The sequence below is a fragment of the Rhinatrema bivittatum genome, chromosome 13 (assembly GCF_901001135.1).
Source record: "Rhinatrema bivittatum chromosome 13, aRhiBiv1.1, whole genome shotgun sequence".
NCBI lineage: Eukaryota > Metazoa > Chordata > Amphibia > Gymnophiona > Rhinatrematidae > Rhinatrema > Rhinatrema bivittatum.
Window position 1 is genome coordinate 57,212,178 of NC_042627.1, and position 14,743 is coordinate 57,226,920.

The following is a 14,743-nucleotide window of genomic DNA, read 5'->3' on the forward strand; positions in this document are numbered from 1 at the left end:
CTACATAAAACCCCCGCCTTACCTTTATCTTATAAGTTGCGCCTGCCTCTGGGCAGGTGTAGGTTGCATGCGCTGGCCAAAGACCGGCCCGCAATCCCGGGCACAGCGGCAAATGGCTGCTGTGCCTGGAGGCTCCGGCCCCGCCCCCAGATCGCCCCACCCTGCCCCTTTTTTCAAGCCCCGGGACATACGCGCGTCCTGGGACTTGCGCGCGTCTCCGGGCCTATGCAAAATAGGCTCAACACGTGCAGGAGTGGGTTTAACAGGGTTATGTGCGTATATTACACACATAACCCTTTTAAAATACCCCCCTAAATGAGCATGCAGAGCACCATAAACCCAGTGCAGAAAATCCAAGGAAAAGGAAGAAGCATCTGGAGGGAAAATGATTGTAGGCCACCGTCTGTTTTCCATGCCATAATAATGTTGCATGTTTTTTTAAACATAGGTCAGATGTATGTTGAACATCTGGGGTGTGATGCTTTTCATCCGACTGTCCTGGATTGTAGGCCAAGCTGGGATAGGTACTGTATCCATTTATCTGCATGCTTTATACATGTCAAAAACTGTTCGTAGTTTGATTAGCAGGTTTGGCCAAATGTGGGCATTTCATTGACTTGAGAAAAATGTCAAACTTCTAAGATGTTCTTGTGGATTTTTACCACTCCTTAAAATGCATTTTATAGTGGGGATAATATCCTGCAACTCCACAAATTCAGTGTCATCCTGATAGATCCAACTGAGAAAAGAGGAAGAGTACTTTGAGTATATCAGAGATAAAGAGTTTGCAGTTTATCTGAACATTCTAGACAAGTCTCAGTCTTGATCTTTTCATTCATTTTACACAATTTCAGAGTAGCTAAGTATGAAATCTTGCACATTAAGAAGTTATATAAATTGCTTATCTAACTATATTTTACTACATATTTTCATGTGGTTGCAAAATCATAAGAACGTTAATTTTATAACTGTATGCAGTGGGGGTAGAGTCTGTGTTTAACCTTTACGTACAGACTGTACCTCGCTTTATCAACATGAACTCATGTGCATAAGTTTGCTTGGAAAATTCACATGTAAGTGCCATGGTATGCACACAAACTCACGCAAAGATACACCTGCTCTATCGAGGGCGTAACTTGTGCAGATGAATTTACGCACTGGGAGGATAACTTTCAAACACCTGTGTGCATAGTTTTACCATAGTATTTTATTACCTGCACGTATCATAAAATATGCATATCCTTACCCCGTAACATACATGTGTATGTGCAAATACTTGTAATGCACTGAGACCACATGTATCATTCCATTGACCATGAGGACTTTTCCTTCCTATTTTAAACATATACATACAAAATTAAAGTAGGATTTATTTGTGTAAGTCCCAATTTGCGAGCATGTTGGCAAATTTTATAACAAACGCACATGAAGGAAAGTACCATTTTGCCAATTAGTCTACCAGTTTGTCCAGTCCTTCTCAGGTCATCAAGACCTTCCTGGCTGTTCAGCCTGAACTCCTTCCAGTTCACCCAGACCTCCCACCCAGCCAATAGCACACAATAAACACCTTTAATATCACTTACGCAAAATAATTAGCAGATGTAAAAATTCACAAGGAAGCTGGGAAATGTAGGCAAGTGTCTTTGAAAATAGCAACTTGCATATTTGTTAGCCCTGCCCAAGAATGCTCCTAGACTGCCCCTTTATCACTCATGTTTAGCTGTGCACGAAAATGAACATGTGTGAGTATTTTCAATATTCATAACATATGGATTTCACGAGTAGATGCTACTTATATGCATATATGCTCATTTTTACACATGCAACATTTTGAAAATTTACCCCATATTTTTTTAAATTGAAAAGTATGCGCATATGTTTAAATTCCAACCCATGGAACACCTCTCTCCAGTTTGCATAAAAATCTGCACAAAACCAAGCTATAACTTTTACACACACTGAATACGGGTCAATTTTAGAACTAATTGGCAAAATGGTACTTTCCTTCATGTGCGTTTGTTATAAAATTTGCCAACATGCTCGCAAATTGGGACTTACACAAATAAATCCTACTTTAATTTTGTATGTATATATTTAAAATAGGAAGGAAAAGTCCTCATGGTCAATGGAATGATACATGTGGTCTCAGTGCATTACAAGTATTTGCACATACACATGTATGTTACGGGGTAAGGATATGCATATTTTATGATACGTGCAGGTAATAAAATACTATGGTAAAACTATGCACACAGGTGTTTGAAAGTTATCCTCCCAGTGCGTAAATTCATCTGCACAAGTTACGCCCTCGATAGAGCAGGTGTATCTTTGCGTGAGTTTGTGTGCATACCATGACATAAAACTGTGTTTTAAGCATGTAAATGGCTTTGAAAATCAGAGCTGTAATAACCATAAATCTGTACTGCCAAGCCCTAGTCCTCCAAAATAGAAAAATCATTCATAAAGTGGAATTGCTATAGTTTATTGGAATATCTGGAAACCAGTGCAGAAACAAAAACTGCCCTCAAGTTTGTTCTATTATGATAATTTGAAAGTTCAATTCTATACTGTTCTCTTAGATCTAATTGTCTTAGTTTAGCTTTCCTAATTAATAAATAGGAAATAACTACAGTACCTGAATTGTAACTCATCTTGAGCTCAAATTTGGAAAAAAGAGAGAGAGAGAGAGACTCTCAAAAAAGTTAACCATTTATACTGCTGTAAGAGGGGCCACTAGTAATTCGGGATGATGTTTGTGGGCAATGGAGTGGGTTCTGAGGGGCAGTTTTACATGAACAGTCATACGTACAAACAGAACAGTTAATACCATCAGTGAAGATTTAATGTGATTCGGAGGGATGAAAGGTAAAAGAGGAGTAGATTTGTACACTTTTACTCTCTACCTACCTTGATTGCAGCTAGGTAGAGAGAGCATTAAGCTAGGTTGAGAGAGCATTATTTATTTATTTATTTATTTATTTATTTAAATTCTTTTACTATACCAATACTCAAGACCAGGTCTTATCGTACCGGTTTACAATGGAACTGGGGGAAACCAATTAACAACTATATAGAAGGTAAAGTTACATTAAACAGGGAGCATAAACATGGGCGATGGAAGACAGGAAAGATTTTAAACGATTACAACTGGAGAGTGATAAATTAGTCAACAAAAAACAATAGAGTAGCGAGACATAAACAGATTGTTGAGTTCGGCTGGAGATTTATCCTAGGCAATTATTAACATAATATATCCTGTGGAAGGAGGAAACATGGGGAGGTAAGCAGGGGGGGGGGTGACAGGGCAGGGACATATTACAAATCTACTTTTCTTTTACCTTTCATCACTCTAAATCACATTAAATCTTCACTTGTGGTAACTGTTCTGTTTGTACGTATGACTGTGCATTTAAAATTGCCCCCCAGAACCCACCCCACCCCACAAACCTCACCCCAAGTTCATAATGCCCCCTCTTACAGTGATATAAAAAATTCAAATACAAGTAAGCCTCCACAGATTATGCCGTTATTGTGGGCGTTAGGACCCTAACGCCTGAGATAATGCCCTAACACATTTTGATAAATGACCCTCTAAGACAGTAATCAGCTAATTTCAAGTTACATAGTCAGATCATTTGGTTTAATGGTTCCCAACAAAGACCATTGATTTGCTTGGTCCATATGCAACTGTTATGTATTAGCCCCATTTCACCTATACCGTATCAAAAAGGTAAGGAATTCATCATTGGTGGCCATTTTTTTTATCTATAACCTTTTTAGACTTCCTGTAGAGTTGGCATATCCGTTCACCCCACCAGACCTAAAAAATTTCAGCAACAAATATATCCTGCATACCTTCCAGGTGCTTGTATGGAGTGGAAAATGTCCCCTTCCTACTAGACTACTTAAGATGCATGATATGCCCCAGGATGCTCACCCCTGCCTCCACTCTCAGTGGCTCAATAAGCATGGGGGCCACTCCTCTAGCGAAGAAAAGCTCTATGAGGTCCTTCTAGCCTGCTTCATCACCTTGTAGGCGGTGCCCAAACTTACATAAAAGGATGATGTCCTCACCTGACACTTTTTAAATCATAGTGTAAGAAAGAGTTATTTATATTCTTTGCTTCCAAAATGGTGCAACTTAGCATTGTTCTTTAACACAAGTCAGCCTGTTCTGCACCAGCAACGGACCTGACTAAAGAAGGCATGCCAACTTTATGATGCATATCGAATGAAGTCTTACAGCGGCAGGGGCGGGAGTGGGTGATGGGGTTTTCATGGTTAGTCTGTATTGTAATATTGCCACGTCTTTGCTCAGGGGTGTTTCACACCATTAGTTTTTTAAGGGCCAGTTTGGTAACTTATTAAAATCATTAAGAAGTATTACTTAATTCAAAGGTGTGAGAAGAGCCTGAGGCGGGAATCCATTTTTAACTGATCATTTTATCTAATGGTTCCCTGAAATGGGAGCCACTTTTAACCATTTTTATCATCTTTAACTAGCGTGATAATTATGTATTCAAAATTAATTTTCAAAGCAGTATCATTACATCATGATTTACATTATATGCATTATATACATTATTTGCCATTCTGTTTTACTGTTTGTTGCTTTTTTTTTTTTTGCTTAAATTTGAGTTTTCAGTTTTCAGAATTATTTTACCCAGTTAGAGGGGGAAGCATGGGCACTATTTCCCTCCCTACCCCCGATACCTGCTGAAATGGCAGGTGCAAAGCGGGCGGCCCATACAGTGCTTACACTTGATGCTAGCTCATTTTCGAAGGGAACCAATGCAGGTAGTTTCCCTTTTCAAATGAGTTACAAAATACATGCGTTAAAAGCACCCACATACTTTGCAACTGCCCGGGTTGCTAACGTTTTCCCCCTAATTTGCAGACCTTTTTGTTTTCTTTTCCTATCCCTTGTTGAAGCTGGGTATGGTTAAGTCCTTTAGTGTCTACGTCCTCTCTATTTTAGATTCTCGTCCTGCATTTGTTTTTTGGTTTGAATTTCCAGAGGTGTTGGAAGGGTTTTTTTTTTCTTTTTCTTTGTGTTGGTTAACTATTGCTACGAGATAACGCCACTTCTTATGTTCTTATGACTAGCTAATGTCCATTGACAGTTGTTCTTTCTTGGTGGTGTGGACTTGATTTTCCTTATGCCTTTTGTTTATGGTTTTAATAATTAATAAAGTCTTTTGAGATTAAAAAAAAAAAAAATCCCCCTAATTTCAGACTGAAGAGCACCCTGAAGTTTTCTTTTGTCGTTCAGTATCCCACAAAGGAAAATATTCTGAGAATTGTGCATCTTTGTGTATTTTAGACTAGAAAAATATGCATGTAGATATAGGAAGAATGAGTTCCACTGTTATAGATCCAACGTAGCACATAGCCCTCATCCCTGCTGATTTCACTGCGAATTGAGATAGTTGTAATTTTAGATAGTTTTAATGTATGAATTCTGATATTTATGAAGCCAATGCTTTCAAAGTGTGTGGAATTGCATAATGCAAAAACAATACTGGAATTCAAGAGCATAGGGGAGGAGCATAGGGGATATTTAATTGTGATAAGAGAGGAGCTCAACTAGGATTGAAAAGAAGGGAAAATGATGCAGATTGCTGGTTCTTAAGGTCATCATATCCTCAAAAGGAGCAATCCTTCATAGTCAAGTGTGCTTGCCTGCCATGATTGTTTTAAGTGTAGATCTATGTTGACATCCACCACCTACTATGTTCATCTTAAGCAGCAGATGTCAAATCTGAAATAAATTCAGTGACAAATGAGCCCAAGTCCATTTCCTGGAACATATACTCGTGCTTAGCCAACAACACTTTCCAGTTTTCCAATCAGAGCATTTCAAGTATTCTTGAGATAATGGTCAACATTTGTTGCTGTCTAGGAATTTGCCTTCACTTTTAGATTTTAATTTTTGAATTGTAAATTAGTAATGGTCCTGGAGTGGTTGGTGGAGACAATACTGTGCAATCTAAGATAACATTTAAGAATTTTGAATATTTTCTTGAAACACTGTGCTGCACTATTTAACAAACCTTATGTTTTTATTTCCTTACCTGAGGTCTCGGTGTCATTATCATCGGGTTAGCTGTGACAGTGACTGCTGTAACTGGTTTATCCACCTCTGCTATTGCCACAAATGGATATGTCAGAGGAGGTAATGAAATGTGAGGCAGGAAGGAGCATTTGGTCCTTCAAGTCAGTGCAAGCTCATAAAATTATGCTGACTGTTGTCTCAAGGTAATCATGGTTGAATAGATTTTTTTTTTTCAGCACAGTAGCATGGACAACAGAAATGACATGAGACTATACCTCAGATTAATTCAGCACAGGTATATCATGAAGAATCCTCACTCTGGATGTCATGAAGAACTAACAACGTAAACTATTTTGCATTTTATTCCAAAGGATTTTTTTTTAGGACATTATATTCCAGGCCACTCCATTTCAAAAGTTGCTGGACCACTGATAAGGAGGACTCACCTGACACAGTCTTCACATTATATTAGAGCTGCAGTCATTTCTTTGCAGCACAGATCAGTCTGGCTACTCTGTTCAAAGCTTGGATGTCGGCTTGAATTTGTATTTCAGCTTAAATGAAAGGCAATTTGCAGCAATATGGAGCACAAGTAAAATATAACATTTATTTTTTCATCACTGACAGGTTTGGGAGTTATCATAATTCTTCTTGCCACCATGGTAACCTCAATTACTGGGTTGTCAACTTCAGCAATAGCCACTAACGGGTTTGTCCGTGGAGGTAAAATCTTCAGGTTTTCTTATGCCATCAAGACTATAATGGGTTAGGCATACGTTTGCTGTTTCTTATTTTTCTCCTGAGCAAGAGGTCTTAGTTAGTAAAGTAGGAACATTTACAGAATGCTAACTGGGCAAGAAGAAGCTAGCAGGTGATGTAATTCTATTTTCTATCAGTGGCTTGATTATGTCTGTGATATGTCTGTGTCAGTAAATCACCAACCATAAAGTAGAAAGGCCCTCCTTAAGACTGGAGAAGAAATGGATTCAGTTTTCCTTGGAGCTGACTTGTTTTTCTTATATTTAATAAGCTTTATTCAGAACGTTTCAGCTGGAAGTCGCTTGGACAGACGGAATATGATGACCATCGAGATACTAGCCATGCCTACAAGTCAAAACCTGATGAAAATCAATAGATGAATAACGACATAAACTTCACTCCTGGCTCTTGATCAAATCATTTTACTTTTTAGTCTGGTGCATGTCTGGTCTTGCAGGAAATATGATCCAGTTCAGATACTGTGTGGACTGTGTGGACTGGGCTATTCCAAAAGACTGGAGCATTTTAGATGCTGCATTGGCTATTCAAGTATTTAGTACATTTCAGGTGGTTCAAAGTAGGTAGTTGAAGAATAATTTTTGAGTACATTTCAGGTTATACACAGCGGCCGACTAAGTCCTAATACGTTGAGGATTACAGGTACTGTACATTGGTCAAGTCAAAAGTTTAGTACATTTCAGGTGGTTCCAGTACAGCTGTCACACAAATGGATTCTACTGATGTCACGTGGCAGAACTTGTGCTCTGATGCATTAATTACACAATACAGGTGGGACTTCAAGTCTTTTTTGGGGTTTTTCAGGTCTTGGAATCATTGTCATCTGCCTGAGTGTGGTAGTAACCACGTTAACAGGTATCTCTATGTCTGCTATTTGCACAAATGGAGTAGTAAGGGGAGGTAAGTACAGTTAATTCAAGTTTTTTTTTTTTGGTTTTTTTTTTTTTAAATACTCTCATTTGCATAACCAATTTAGGAATTCTTTCTTTAAAGATAAAAGTAGTGATAGGAAAATGTTTATTAGTTTAGGGTGGAGGCTTCAGTAGATATTGGTAGTATGTTATTTATATTTTGACTGCTGACTCCTTATGCATACAAGAAAAAGTGGAATGTTCATGTTAACAACATTTAGATTTCTAAATTGTTTATAATGAATACTTCTGCCATTCATATAAAGTAATAAGCACCATGTATTGGGCTTACTACAGTAAGGTGAAGATTTCTAGTGAAATCACCACAACGATTCCCTTCAAAGGAAAGCCTAATTTCCAATGAGATTGTGCTATAGAGTTCTAGAAGCCAGATTGGTCCTGGAGACTACTGACATTTCATAATGTAGTCTTATAAAGACCAGTATAATGAGTTTTCACGACCTCATGGCCTTCCTTTTTTTTGTCAGCCCTTTGCAAGGTATCACAAGCTATGAAGATTACAATTAGAATTTTCACAATTCCTGTGAAAGTGTCCTAGAAATGGTGCACTACTTATAAATAATATTGTAGATAAACCGTATGCACACATGCAGTCACCAAATTTTGATTCCTGATCTCAGAATTGCCATCTTCTTTTACCCCTGTGTTCCTGGAGATATAGTTTTACTGCTTTTCTTGGGAAATCAGAATTGCTTACCTATGCATATAGTAGAATAAAACTAGGATTAGAACAAGCTGGCATCCCTATCTGATCTGTACTGAAAACTTCCAAAGTTAAAAATAAATATTATTATTATTGTTATCTAATATTTAGCATTGAAATATATGGAGATAAAGTAATGACTACATTTACACATAGTACAACAGGACTCATATTTTACTACTTTCACCACTGGATCACACTTTGCCCACATCCCTCCTACTGAACTTTCTATAAATTTACATCAGGCATTTTCATATTTTCAAAGTGATGCATGAGGTATAGATTTACCTAGTGCACACTGTCATCTTGTTGTAGAATATTTATCTTTATCGTATGGAAACAATAATAACTTTCCCGTCTACAGGTGGAGCGTACTACCTCATCTCAAGAAGTCTGGGGCCTGAATTTGGTGGATCCATAGGGCTTATCTTTGCCTTTGCTAATGCTGTGGCAGTGGCAATGTATGTTGTGGGGTTCTCTGAAACTGTTGTGGAGTTACTTAAGGTGAGCATTAAGAAACATATGTGCACACACATAAAAACACAACATTTTTATTTGGTTCAATGGTACTATACCTTATACTGTGGGGCAGATTTTAAAAGGGTTACGCGTGTATATTACGCGCGTAACTCTTTTAAACCCCTCCTGCGCGCACCGAGCCTATTTTGCATAGGCTCGGCGACGCGCACAAGCCCTGGGACGCGTGTATGTCCCGGAGCTTGGAAAAAGAGGTGGGGCATGGGCAGTCTGGGGTGGGGGCATGGCCAGAGGCCTCCGAAGGCCTGCTAGGCCGGGGGATCGCACGCCGGCACTTGGGCGGCGTGCGCAACCTACGCCTTCCTGGAGGCAAGCGCAACTTAAATAATAAAGGTGGGGGGGGGATTTAGGTAGGGCTGGGGGGCAGTTTAGATAGGGGAAGGAAGAGAAAGGTGGGGGGGGGGGGCGAAAGGAAAGTTCCCTCAGAGGCCGCTCAGATTTCGGAGCGGCCTCGGAAGAAACGGGGAAAGCCATCGGGGCTCCCCTAGGACTCAGCGCGCGCAAGGTGCACAAGTGTGCACCCCCTTGCGTGCGCCGACCCCAGATTTTATAACATGCGCGCGAGTGCGCGCGCATGTTATAAAATCAGGCGTAGATTTGTGCATGCCGGGTTGCGCGCACAAATCTACGCCCGCGCGTAGGTTAAAAACCTGGCCCTGTATATATAAGTAATGATTAAGGTAGTGGTAAATTCAGATGAAATTGAACTGAATATATCTAATACAAACACATTCAAAACCATTTTGTAACTATTCTATGCACCATAAATATCCTCCAGCTGACTGGTTGGGCTACCAGTCTAACCTTTCAGCCAGACCTCCCATGATATGTGATGAGTTTTAAACATGGTTTGAATTTACAAAAGGACTGTAATGGATAAATCCTATGGAAATTCCCTGAATGAAGGAATCTTTGACATAAAGAGTCATCCACCAATTTAACCTCTCTGTGCTGCTAATGAATTGATAAATGGCTGTGAAAGTTTGAAAGAATGTAATTCCCCACTGTTTCTCCATTAGTGCAGTTTGCTTTCTTACACACCTCTCCCAATAACATGTCATTTCTTCTTTTAGGACAGTAATGCAATAATGGTGGATGAAGTAAATGACATTAGAATTGTGGGCGCCATCACTGTGGTGTTGCTTTTGGGCATATCTGTGGCCGGGATGGAATGGGAAGCTAAGGTAAATATTAATATTACAATGTAGAGCTTACACAAAGTTGACCAAAGACGCTCAGATTGTGTGGTGATCTTCCTTGAATAATAAGACAATGTTATTTTTCCAGCCCTGTACTAGTGAATTAGTATGCCATCTTTCTTGTAGGAAGGCAAAGAACAATCCTTGGGGCTAGCATTTGGTAGGAAGGATGCAGTCCTTGGCAGTGGGGAAGCAAGGGTAATGCTAGAGACCCAAGGAAAGTCTGTTGGTATTGCAGTAAAAAGGAGCGGTGGACATGTTAGATAGGCTTTGCAATCTTTATCTACCATCATGATCTATGTATCTGTGTTAGAGTAGGACACCCTGTCCTCTCTCTCTCTCTTTCTGACATGAAGATCTCCCTAGTTCTTTCCCAGTTAAGCAGATGTGGGGCAAATTTGACCAAAAGGAAAACTCTTCCATAAGTTATAGTGAAGCTTATACAAACTAAGCTGAATGGTTTATGTAGCAGCAGCTTGAGTGTGTGGCCATTTCCTGCACTGAAAACTTCTCATGAAGTTACAAAATATAAAAGTACTGCTGGACTTGCCCTTCTGATGTTCACTGCATTGGTGATCTTATCGTCTGTTGCTACAATGCTTATACATTGGATACTTCAAAAACCAAAAAACAAATCTGTTGTGACCGTTTGCAAAATAAAGACGTCCGTGAGTGAGCTCTCTCTGTTTTATTCACAGGCTCAAGTGATGCTTTTAGTTATACTTCTGATTGCAATTGTAAACTTTTTCATCGGAACTGTCATTCCAAGCAACAATGAAAAGAGGTCTAGAGGATTTTTTAATTACCAGGGTAAGTTCTTCAAGGACAAAAATATTATTATATGTTTTACATAAATGAATAGGTTCTATCTTCAACAGCATCTCCATGGGCACAAAAATTCATAAAAGATGAGATTTCCCTTTAAAGTTTCATAATCATGAAAATGAGAGATGGTCAAAACTGTTAACAATCTGGCACCATACAGGCATGATCAATCGCTGTGAAATGTTGTGGTGTGTTATGAGGCAATTTTGAGTAGCTGGCATAGTTGCACAGTACATGGCTATTTTTACCATGTAAACTTTGTAGCTAATTTTCAAAAGGAAACTACCCAGTTCATTTCTCTTTTAACATTAGCATAACGGACACAGGCTATTTTTGGAGGGGGCTGAAGGAGAGAGAGGGCAGAACAGTGCACTTGCTTTTGAAAATTCCCTGTACCCACCCTGGTTTTCCTCCCTGACCTTAACACTCTCCCACAAATGCCTCTTTATAAATGGACTAAATGTTTGCACACTGTGGAAGCCTGGGGAGCTGTGTAGAGGAGCACAGTTTTCAGACAAGTCAGTTCCCCCAGGTAAATTAGTATTTACCCAGGCAGGTGGCTTTGAAAATTACCCTCTTCATGATAGAGATGCATCAGGACATAGATGGAGACCATCTAAATTCAGTATCCTTGAAATGTAGGTCAAATTCAAATCCAAATCTCAAAGGCTTAATCCATTGCACTGTGCCTGTTTACCTCAGACATCAATGTAGGGTTATTAATTTACAGTCAAAGGAGAGGATGGCAAATAGCGATGTCCACAGGATATATCAGTCCCTTTCAAACCCACTTGGAACCCCTGCTGTATCAGGCATTAACTCTTTGCTTGAACCTTTATCCTGTTTCGTGGACATATTTTTGAAACCTCTGGTATGTTTGGCATGATTTTATATACGTGACTCCGGACATTTCATTACACTTATTGACTATGCTCGTCCTGATATCTGCTGGTAACACTGGACAGAATCTTTTTACTCAAACATCCCCCATTGAAATGTACAAACTTCCCTTCTGAATTGCCCTGCCCTTCCTCAACCTATGGTACCTTTTCTTATCCAAATTACTTGGCTAGTTCTTACCCAAAACATTTTTCTTTCAACAACAACTTGTACCAAGCAATGGGGGCCACGATGGCCCCTGACATTATTTGCCTCTATGTGTCCAGTTTTGAAACTCTGATTTTGTACCCATCTATTTACTGACCATTTATTGAAACCTGGCTTAGGTATATCAATGATGTATTTTTAATTTGGGATGGTTCAGAGATCCAGTTTTATATGTTTTTTGATTGGTTGAACGATCAGAATCCCATTCTTCGCTTTTCAGCAGTAGTTCACCCTTCTAAAGACTCTCTTCTTGACATTCAGGTTTCCTTTATTAACAGTCGTTTTTTCACCACAAATTTACGGAAACCGATCAATAAGAACACCCTTCTCTCCTATGATAGTTGTCACCCATGCTCATTACGCAACAATATTCCCATGGGCCAGTTTTTCCACCTATGGCACTTTTGCACTAATCGCGAACAAAATCTACATTGGGGTAGATTTTCAAAGCAGCATGTGCGCGTGCTATAAAATCCGGGGTCGGCGCATGCAAGAGGGTGCACAATTGTGCACCTTGCACGCGCCGAGCTCACTCCGAGCTGTGCTGCCTTCCCCCGTTCCCTACCCCCTATCCCACCTTCCCTTCCCCTACCTCCCCTGCCCTTCCCCTCCCCTCCTTTTTTGTCTTCTTTTTTTTATTTCAAAACTTACTTCAGCCCTGGGCTGCGGCATGTGATCCATCGCACAACAGTAAGTGGCCGCTGTGCCTGGATCCTCTGACCCTCCTTTTGGCATGGTTTGTATGTTATTTAACTAGACACACTGGAAATTCCTCTTTGACGTGCCATTCAATCCTGTCACCATAAGATTTGAAGTTGTGGTAAGCGTTTTTGTTTTACTGCTTAATTTCTGTCTGTGTTGTGTTTCTGACTGGATAAGATGTCCTTTTTTATTTATATATTTATTTTATTTATTTAAAACATTTGTAGTTCGCTAATCCAAAAATCATAGTGGATAAAAATAAACACACATAATAAAATCGGCAAAATGCAATATATGATTCCATTTACTTTTGTTATACCGACTTTAGGTCCCTCTTGATGCAGTTACTGTGAAATGCGGCCCATGATGGGGAACCAGTGATTGTGTTTGAAATAATGCTGTCACGCTGACAGATGCTAAGAAGTAATACATCTTCCTTTTTCAACCTGACTTGTGGGCATCAACTATTTGCCATCCTCTCCTTTGACTGTGAATCCATATTGATGGTTGGCTGTCTCACCTCATGTTTGGGCTTGTGGGTTATTAACTTGTGCCGTTTTCTTTTTCATTTTTAGCTGTAGTATTTGCAGAAAATTTTGGACCAGAGTTTAGAGACGGGGAAGGTTTCTTTTCTGTTTTTGCCATTTTCTTTCCAGCAGCTACAGGCATCCTTGCAGGGGCAAATATCTCTGGAGACTTGCAGGTATTATGTTGTTCACAAAATTGTTTAACTTTGCAGCATTGCTTCTGTTCAAGATATCAAACGTGAAGCATATATACAAACAGCACAGTACACATCAGTGAAGACTGGATGTGATTTGGATGAGATTTCTACCATGTTCTCTCGTCCTAGCTTGATAGTACCCAAGGTAGAGATGCATCAAGCTAGGGCGAAAGAACACTGTAGAAATCTCATCTTTGTGTGACTTTCCTCACTTCAAATCACATCCAGTCTTCACATCCAGTCTTTACTGTGCTGTTTGTACATCTGACTGTGCATGTAAAACTGGCCCCAAAACCCTAGACCACCACCAAAACCTCACCTCGAGTTACTAGATTACCCTCTTATAGTAGTATATATAGATGACAATTATACAGGTCACCCTAGAGGCTCTCTCCCTCTCCTGCTCCCGCTCCCTCTCCCTCTCCAAAACAGAATTCACAGTATTTATTGCAAATTCCATTTTGGGCATATCGCACAGCTTGATGCCAGGAAAAAAGGCATAGTTATTTCTGGCATTGATAACACGCGATACGCTATCGCACACTGTGTCAATAGCCCCTCATTTTCTTAAACCCACATCCCAACTCTTCCCCTTTGAATACATTTTCAAAATTTGCATTCGTGTCATGCGCCATGATAAATGAGGCATGTGTTCTGGCCTAACGCATTTTGATGAATGACCCTGAAAGATGGCAGGCAGTCATCTGTGAGACATAGGTTTATGGTTCAGCTATCCAAAGAGGAAATGGTTGCGGAAAATAAGGCTGTGGTCTCTCAACTTCCAAAATCTGACTGGTTATTGACTTTGGAGAAGCCCATGGGGAAGGGGAAACGGCTACCCGTGTTATAAGTTGCACACAGTTTTAGTGAATCAGACATAAAAGAGCACAGTTCTTCCCCATTAAAAAAAAACTTCTTACGTGGGTGCTTGTGTGGCTTTTGTGAATCAGCCCCTAAGTGGGTCCAAAGATACAGTAACAGTGGGTGATATTCAAAGGCTTTGCCCTGTTAACTTTGCAAGTAAGCTGGACAAACCTCACTGTTTTAAACTTCTCTCCTACTGACTGGTTACATTTTATCCAGGCAGATTGTAGCCCCCACAGAAGTAGCCAGACACTTTCCCAGGGTTAAATTAAACCTTGGCCAGTCAGCGCTGTTATTTAGTGCTGGCCAAAATTACCT

The 14,743-nt window shown here is 39.8% G+C and overlaps 1 protein-coding gene across 3 annotated transcripts in view; it reads left to right on the top strand.

Moving 5' to 3' along the window:
- SLC12A1 (solute carrier family 12 member 1) overlaps positions 1–14,743 on the top strand; it is a 122,652-nt gene that overhangs the window by 23,063 nt on the left and 84,846 nt on the right. The window contains exons 4-9 of one of the 3 annotated variants that reach the window (XM_029575062.1): positions 449–524; positions 6,080–6,175; positions 8,832–8,971; positions 10,078–10,188; positions 10,902–11,013; positions 13,413–13,540. In XM_029575062.1, coding sequence (XP_029430922.1) covers positions 449–524; positions 6,080–6,175; positions 8,832–8,971; positions 10,078–10,188; positions 10,902–11,013; positions 13,413–13,540 — 663 coding nt within the window. Of the gene's footprint in view, positions 1–448; positions 525–6,079; positions 6,176–6,682; positions 6,779–7,636; positions 7,733–8,831; positions 8,972–10,077; positions 10,189–10,901; positions 11,014–13,412; positions 13,541–14,743 lie in introns of all 3 variants that reach the window. The other 2 variants (XM_029575061.1, XM_029575060.1) reach the window with 2 other exon arrangements.